At 34.1% G+C, this 9238-nt stretch overlaps 1 protein-coding gene across 1 annotated transcript; it reads left to right on the top strand.

The window, feature by feature from the left end:
* Window positions 1-1698: 1698 nt before the first annotated feature.
* LOC141542778 (olfactory receptor 6C2-like) lies at window positions 1699-2637 on the top strand. The gene has a single exon (XM_074267363.1). The coding sequence runs from the start codon at window positions 1699-1701 to the stop codon at window positions 2635-2637; it is 939 nt and encodes a 312-aa protein (XP_074123464.1).
* Window positions 2638-9238: the final 6601 nt, after the last annotated feature.

Below are 9238 nucleotides of genomic sequence, written 5' to 3'. Positions count from 1 at the left end.
CTGTTGGTTTAAGAGAGGGTCAGAGGAAGTCACAGAAAGCCTTGTCTGTTCTCTGCCATCTTGGCTCTGTCCCCCTCCCTTGATGTTTAAAATCTTTTTTGAGTTCTATAAATTTTCTCTGAGCAGGAAGCCATTTTACATTAATCTTTGGGGTAGAAGAGTCTTCTTTTACTTCACTGTCCTCTGAAGATAAACTCTGGTCTTGCTTATTCCTAAAATCCTGAAGTGGGCAAAATGGTGCTTCTAGCTTCATTTCAGCTCTCTCCTCTGACCTTGAACCCCAAAATATAAGCTCCAACTAACTGCAAGTGTAGCTTCCATCTGCAGCCCTGTCCTGGTGCTTCTGCATTCACAAGATATGCTAGTTCCTTCTTTCCCAGGGCCATATCTCAACAGCTGGGCCTGGTATTTCTAAATAGCAAAAGTTCCCTTGGAATTCCTGACTCAGACCATGCATTTCCCTCTCTGTCTGAAATGTGAAAGTTCCTGTGTTTCCTATTGAGGCTACAGCCTAACACAGCTACCTCCAAGGTTCCCCACTTGCTATTTCTGTGGAACTAGCCTGGAGGCATTTGCACTTCACACCCATTAAATCCTGTCTTCTCCTCATGTCAGGACAGTTGTTCTACCCCAAGTTTTCTTTTTTTCACCTATGTATATTCTAAAGTTCAATATTTTTCTGTTTCTGAGGAAAATATAAAGAACTTAAAATTTTCTTCCTTTTTCCACCTCCTTCCCAGAATGCTCCTCCAGAAATTGGATTTCTTGAGGAGATATGTAATGCAAAGAATTTCCCATGGCACCAATTAATTAGTTAAGCTCAAAGAATATGTACTATAAAAATGTATTAGACCAAGAACCATTTCCTCTGTTTAACCAACAATTAATAAGATAAGAATTGAAAATTACCAACAGTCATTAAAAATGCTACAAAAAATTAATAAAAGAAATTCAAATTAAAACAATACATTAAAACTCTGAGGTTTTATTTCCTACAACAGATCTTGGCAAAGGTTAAAAACAGATGAAACTACACTATTTACAAGATATTTGGGAAAAACATTAATTTATGATTTATAGAAGTAAATATTGGTCAAAAAGATACATAAAACAATTGGAAATTTTCTAAGAAAAGTAATGAAATTATTCATAATCTTTGAACCAGTATTCTCATTACTTGCTTTACTTTATTTTCAAGGTTACAAAAGAATTCGGTGAAAGAGGTGTATCTGGAAATTACTATTTTGGGAACACAAAGTAAATCAATACAAAATTTTTAGGAAACACTAATTAAAGTTAATTTGGAAAGATTGGGATAAAAGCAGGAGACTAAAATTAAAAGGAAAGACAGATTGAGGATAAAAGTCTTTACAACAGTGCTATGTTCAGTAGCTGATACAGAGCTCCAAGTCATTTGAGGATAACACAATGTTGGTATGATTTATTTTAAGCCAGTGAAAGAAAAAAATGACATCTGAGCATTTATATCTAAATTTCCATGCTGACTATGTTATGATGCCTCTTCTCAACTCCACTGTCTGTCTTTGTCTCACTGTCTCACTGTCTCTGTTTGTCTCTCTCTGTATCTCTCTGTGTCTCTGTGTATCTCTCTATGTCTCTATGTGTGTCTCTGTTTCTCTCTCTGTCTCTCTTTCTCTCTGTTTTATATACAGGTCCATCAAAGGGGAGAAGTAAGAAATGAAAAATCATACAATCATAACATTATTCATTCTTCGGGGATTGACAGATGATCCACAGCTGAAGGTTCTGCTTTTTATCTTTCTGCTTCTGACCTACATGCTAAGTGTAAGTGGGAACTTGACCATCATTACCCTCACTTTAGTGGATCCCCATCTTAAAACACCTATGTATTTTTTCCTAAGGAACTTTTCCTTCTTAGAACTGTCATTCACAACTGTCTGTATTCCCAGATTTCTATACAACATGTCAACTGGGGACTATACTGTGACCTATAATGCATGTGTAACCCAATTATTTTTTGGTATTTTCCTTGGAGCCTCAGAATTTTTTCTCTTGGCAGCCATGTCTTATGACCGCTATGTGGCTATCTGCAAACCCCTGCACTATGGAACCATCATGAATAATAGAATCTGTAATCAGCTCCTCCTGGGTTGTTGGTTGTCTGGATTGATGATCATCATTCCACCACTTGGTGTGGGTCTTGAATTAGAATTCTGTGACTCTAATATCATTGACCATTTTGTCTGTGATGCCTCACCAATGCTAGAGATCACATGCTCTGACACAGAATTCATAGAAAGAATGATTTTAGCCTCTGCTGTGTTGACACTCATTATCACCTTAGTTTTAGTGGTTCTATCTTATGCCTATATTGTCAGGACCATTCTAAGATTCCCCTCTGCCCAGCAAAGGAAAAAAGCCTTTTCCACTTGTTCCTCCCATATGATTGTTGTCTCCATGACTTATGGAACCTGCATCTTCATTTACATCAAACCTTCTGCAAAAGAAGGAGTGGCTCTGAATAAAGTGGTTTCCGTGCTTGCAACCTCAGTGGCACCAGTGATGAACCCCTTTATTTATACCCTGAGGAATAAACAAGTAATTCAGGCTTTTAGAAACACATTCAAAAGGATTTTATTGATTTTTAAGATATGAGACAACACTCAGATGAAAAATTAGGAAAAGAAAACCTGAATACCTTTGAACTATTTGCTCTGGATCTTATGACCTAATTTTATTTTCTTACTAATTCTACCTTACTCATAGATACAAATTTCACAGATCCTTTTCAGTACTACACAAAAATCCTCTCTGATTAAGGCTTTTTTCTTACCTACTCCATCCCGCTTTATAAAAATTTCACTTGCACTCAGTCACCTTACTTAACATTTTATTTCTATGGAATACAAAGAATATTTATTAAGAAACAAATATGTATAAGAAACTAATTGTCAAGGAATTTTCTAGCCCTCAGCTTAATAATCTATATATATTTAAGTGTCTATTACATAGCAGGTACTGTGATAAGCACAAAAACACAAATATTTTAGAAAAGAAAGAAACAATCCCAGTTCCATAAGAAGTTAAAATTAAGTTAGAAGACAATACACAAAAGAAAGCTAAAAAGTGGGAGGGAGAAGAAAGGTACCCTATATGGAAGAATAATGGGGGGAAATGCAGAGAAGTTCTTAAGTCAGGTGAGAAAATAGGGAATATTTAAACTCAGGTCTCTGAACTAAAGTTTTGGAGTTCATAGCTTCATCCTCCAGTCAAAGGCAGAGTATAGTCATGAGATGGATTTCCAAAGCTGATGAGATCTCACGTGATGATTATTTTTTCAACAATGAACTTATGTTCAATATTGATTATTAAATAATGAGCAATAATGAAATGAAAATCATTTCAATAATGAACTTCCTGAGGCATGGTGAAGATTTCAGTTGGAGAATATGCAAAGTAGTTCAAGCAAAGTTCTTCTGGTAGTGACAAGGAATTGGACATCAAGTAGCCCATCAATTAGTAAATAGCTGAATAAGTTATGGTATATGAATGTAATGGAATATTAAGATTTTATAAGAAATAATGAGCAAACTGATTTCACAAAAGTTTGGAAAGACTTATATGAACTGTGAGTAAAGTGAAAATAACTAGTGGAACATTGTACATAGTAATAACAAGATTATGAATGATCAATTGTGATGGATTTGGCTGCTCTCAGCAATGTCAGAGAGAGAAACATAGAGACTGAATGTAGATCTAAACATGGTATTTTCAACTTTTTTCTTGTTTTTTTTTTCTTTCTCATTTTTTATTTTCCATTTTGTTCTTATTTTTCTTGTACAAAATGACAAATATTGAAATGTTAAATAGGATTGCACGTATTTAACCTATATCAAATTGTTTCTAGGGTAGGTGAGAGATTAGGAAGGGAGAGAAAAAAAATTAAGTCACAAAGTCTTACCAAAATGAATTTTGAAAGCTATCTTTACATGCATTTTGAAAAATAAAATACTCTTGAAGAAAAAAGCAAAAAAGTAGTCCATCCAAATGAAAAATCAATTTTGCCAGATGATCAATGTTATAAAATGCAAAAGATTGATATCTGTTGCCTGAGAACCAAAATTAGCCTTGTGTAAATTGTCAGATAGGGCTTCCTACTTAAAAATCTTGGAAAGTAAAAGCTAAAATAAAATACAGCTTCAAGACTGAAAGTCTACATGATGATTTGAAATAAGAAAACAGACATTATTACATTTCATCTCATACTAACATGTCTGCTTTTCCCTCACTGGCAACCTATGGATTTTTCTCTCTTTTAAAAATAACTTTCTCCTTGTATTCCAGACTCCTTCCTTTCTAGCAACATATTTTTTCTGACCCATAACACACAAATGGCCAAAAATATGCCTTAAAAATAAAACTAAATAAGGGACTTCAGAAAACTTGGTTATTGCCTTTCTCACACACTTACACACACACACACACACACACACACACACACACACACACACACACACACACAGCTTTTTTGCATCTGGCAACATATGAAGGGGGGAAAGACTTTTTTTGCTACAATTTACTCTTTCCTTGAGTTCAGAAAAAATATTAATGACATTTATTCACCTGCATTATTTCTCTATTCTTGGATGTATAATAAATATTATCAAATATTCCATTGTTTTCTCTTCCCTCTTAGATAATTATTTGAGAAGAAAGTTGATTAGATTCCGGTATCATATATAACAGTTACAGGAAATATTCCAGCTTATAAAGTGGTCTCTCTGGACTAATTATCCGAATTTAAAGGGGCTTTATTTTTACTTTTTCTAGTCTATCTCATTATTACCTTTGTTTTACATTGTATCATTTGCCTAATAAAGGCAAACATATCGGTAAGGGTTCATAAATTATTAGAAATTATGCTTTTGGGTGATAATACAAACACAATTTAGCACTTGGAAGTAACCCTGTCACTCAAAAATGGATTCCAACACAAGGCTATATAAGGGTTTAGATACTCTCTAGGTTTACATCCACTTAAAACTTTAATATAAAAATAAAACTATAAAACATAGGAGAACATAGGGTTAAAGGAATATTTCTTTAAAATTCTAAGTAGTATGTATCTAAAAGCAAAATAATAAGCAGAATTTTTATCTAAAACTTTAAAAAGCATTATTTATAATGGGGAGAAGCTGACTTCATTCCCAGTAAGATCAAAGGTGTAACAAGGATGCTCATTATCCCTGCTGTTATTCAATATTGTTCTAGAAATGTTGGCTTTAGCAATAAAAAAAGAAAAAGAAATTAAAGGAATCAGAATAGGCAATGAAGAAATAAAGCTATCACTTTTTGTAGATGACATAATAAGATACTTAGAGAATCCCAGAAAATCATCCAAAAAACTCTACCCAACACAATTAACAGCCTTAGCAAAGTTACATGACATAAAATAAACCCACACAAATCATCAGCATTGTTATATATTACTGACAAAGCCCAGTAGCAAAAGATACAAAGAGAAATGCCATTTAAAATTACTGCAAACAAAATAAAATATTTTGGGGTCAACCTGCCAAGTGACAAACCCAAGAAATATATGAACACTAATTATAAAACACTTCTCACACAAATAAAGTCAGATCTAAACAATTGGAAAATGTCAATTGCTCTTGGTTAGACCCTGCTAATATAATAAAATGAGAATTCTGCCTAAATTGATCTACTTGTTCAGTGCCATAACAATCAATCTGCCAAAACATTATTTTATAGAACTAGAAAACATAATGACAAAAAAAGTCGAGAAAATCAAGGGAATTAATGAAAATAATGCAAAGGATGGTGGCTTAGCAATAGCAAACTTAAAATTACAATATAAAACAGCAGTCATCAAAACCATTTGGTATTAGCTAAGAAACAGAGTGGTGGATCAGTGGAATAGATAAGATACACATGATACAATAATTAAGGGCTATAGTAACCTACTATTTGATAAACCTGAAACTCTAGCTTCTGAAAGAAGAACTCACTATTGGACAAAAATTGTGGGGAAAACTAAAAAGTAATATATAAAAAACTGGGTCTAGACCTACACCTCACATCCCATACTAGAATAAAGTCAAAATGAGTACATGATATGGGCATAAAAGATCATACCACAAATAAATTAGGAGAGCTAAAGATAATTTAGCTATCAGATGTTTGGAGAAGGAGAAATTTATGATCAAAGAATAAGAGAACATTATGAACAAACATTATGAACAACAAAATGGATAAACCTGATTACATTAAACTGAAAAGATTGTGCACAAATAAAACCAACAGAAACAAGATTAAAATGGAAGTACAAAGCTAGGAAAAAATCTTTACAAGCCAGTGTTTCTGATAAAGGTCTCATTTCTAAAATATATAAAGAACATGAATTAGTTTCCAGAATTTTTTCTCATGTTGACTTCTTCCCAGAATCATGGAAGATACTTCTCTTGCCAATTCAATTCATAGTATCCATGTGATAGATGAATTTTGATATTCACCCTCTAGATTATAAAGGAGATACTTCCCTGGAATGAAAGGAACTATCCCAATCTGGTGAGTATGTTCAGGCATTCAGTCTGTCAAAAGAGTCTATGCCCACTCTTGTGGTAACAGAACTCAGAAAAGCAGGCTACTTTCATGAGAGATGATTTAAGCATGCACAGGCAAACCTCATTATAGTTGTTGTTTGTTTCTCTATGTTTCAAATACTCATATCATCATTAGCTTCCCCTTAAGCAATTCTATTTTTAAGGAATTAGGAAAAGAACTTTCATATGCATATGAGAATTGGATAAAAGCTTGTTTCTATTTCCTACATTCCTGAAAATGCTTATGTTGCAAAAAATCACAGACACAGTAACACCAAAAAATATATAAAATAGCTGAAAAATTCAATTATATTCCATGCATTCCCCCAAAGAAGGAAAATATATTTTTGTGGTATTACTAAATAGATATTTTGCTTTGAACTTACACCTTTTCTGCCTAAATAACTATGAAAAATTCAAATCTGCAGCAGAGGTCTCTTTATAATTCTTTCTGCTACTAGATGGTAATGTCTATGGTCATATTTTCTAAGAAGTATATCATTATTAACTTTTCTAATGCAGGATTTAACATATAAATATTTATATGAGTACCTCGGGTAATTGCTTTACTCTTTAGGTTACTTTTAAGCTTCAAAGCAACTTTTCCTCAATTATTGATGCTCAGGAAAAGAAAAAATAGAATTTAGTCATGGATTCAAAGTAGCATAGGCAAGTTCATGTTCCCACTACCATGTGCTACTTGATGAGAGTTAGAGAGGATTAAGAAGAGATATCCAATTCCTACTATCAGGAAATTCAAGAGAGAGAAAGCATTGGTGAATAGTCCCAAAAGCAAACTACTCAGAAGAGAGTGTTTCCATGGCTCTTACTATTATTGACTCTACAAAGGAGGATCTATTAAAAAAAAAAAGTCTAGCTCCCATAACTCTCATTTCCAAGTCATCTTTAACACAACTCCTCATTAGGAGTTGTTGACTTATTTCAAAGGACATATCATCTCTCAGCACTAAGTCAGAGGTCATATTCACTTATGTGGAAGTTGCCCCTTTCTGACAAAGGTCTATAACCTGTGTTCTCAAGGAGTTTAACTATGATGATTCCCAAAATAAAAGGTGTCCCTGATCAACACAAAATAGTAATAATCTAAATCAAAAAATAAGCATAGACATACTATACCTAAATTTTATTAATATATGAAGTATTATATTACCCTTTTAGATAAGATATAGTTATATGAACTAAATGTAGCGTTAGCTTTAAAGGGCCAGTATTGAATAAGTCTTTGTATAGGAAGAGACTTAATTACTTACAAGAAGTATTATTTGAGACCAGTTCTCTGTAAGAGTGCACAGTTCAAAGCATGGGCTGGCCCTCTCCAATAACAATGAATGAAAGACATCCTCCAGATAAATCTATGATGAACTTAGTGAAGAAAGCACTTCTGGCCAAGATGGCAGAGAGGACACACACATTTATTTAAGCTCCCTCTTTGCTCTCAGAATACTTTATTCATGACAAGGTCTCGTAATTAGTGCTTGACTGAAACACACACACACACACACACACACACACACACACACACACACACACACATAATTACCAACAGAAGATATCCTCAAAATTCACCAGAAAAGATCTCGTTTTGCTCATGGGTGGGGACAGTAAGATCAGGTGCAGACTGAAGGCAGGTGGCAGCAGCACAGCAGACAGTGAGAGTATGGAACGCAGCTCACACTGAGCAGACTTGAAGGGAGTGAGTGTGATCTCAGCCGTTTCTGCTGGGAAAACTTTACCACAGTGTGACTACTTTGCCCTGGCAGCAAGCCAGTAGATCAACAGAGAAGCTATAAACACAGAAGGTAAAGACTATAACCCCAAAAAGCTAGGGTCTTTGGGGACCAGGCCACACCCACCCGGAGTGTCTCAGCATGCTCTCAGAGTCTCAGAGCACAGACACATCACAGCCATTGCTGTCCTGCTAGTGCCTCACTGCTGCCCCCTGCAGTCTGTAAAGGAACCTCAGTAATACCATCCAGCTCCCTCTCCCCCCCCCAAAAAAAAAGCAAACTGCATTTGTTTTTCTTGTTAGTTTGTTTTCTTTAATTCTTCTTTGACAAAATGAGCTAAAAATTTAAATGGGCTCTAACTATTGATAGCTTCTATATGGTTAGAGAACAGACTTTAAACCCTGAGACTAAAATCAGACTGTCTCCAGATGAATCCCCAAAAGAGGTTTTGATCTGGTCCTCAACACACAAGAATCTCATAGAAGAAATTAAAAATCTTTGACAAGAGAGCTAGAGGAAAAATGGAAAAGGGGAAGGAAAGTTTGGCAAGAGAGTCTGGATAAGTTATCGCACTCATTTAAAGATAGAGTGGATTAAAGAAATCAAATCTTTGAAAAACAGAATTAGTGAATTGGAAAAAGAAAATAGCTCTCTAAAAAATAAAATTGGCAAAATGGAAAAAAAAATTCCATAGAACAAAACAACTTACTTAAAAACACAATTGGACAATTAGAAAAAGATATAAAAAGTAAGTGAAGAAAATAATTCATTAAAAATCAGAATTGAACAAATTAAATTGAATGACTCGAGGAGATACCAAGAATCAGTCAAGCAAAACCCAAAAAAATGAAACCATGAAAAAAAATGTCAAATATCTTCTTGGGA

This window comes from Sminthopsis crassicaudata, chromosome 5, assembly GCF_048593235.1.
Source record: "Sminthopsis crassicaudata isolate SCR6 chromosome 5, ASM4859323v1, whole genome shotgun sequence".
NCBI lineage: Eukaryota > Metazoa > Chordata > Mammalia > Dasyuromorphia > Dasyuridae > Sminthopsis > Sminthopsis crassicaudata.
This window is presented reverse-complemented; position numbering and strand designations above follow the sequence as displayed.

What these genes read in the sequence shown, in the direction of transcription:
- LOC141542778 (XM_074267363.1), top strand. Translation starts at nt 1,699, where the DNA reads ATGAAAAATCATACAATCATAACATTATTCATTCTTCGGGGATTGACA.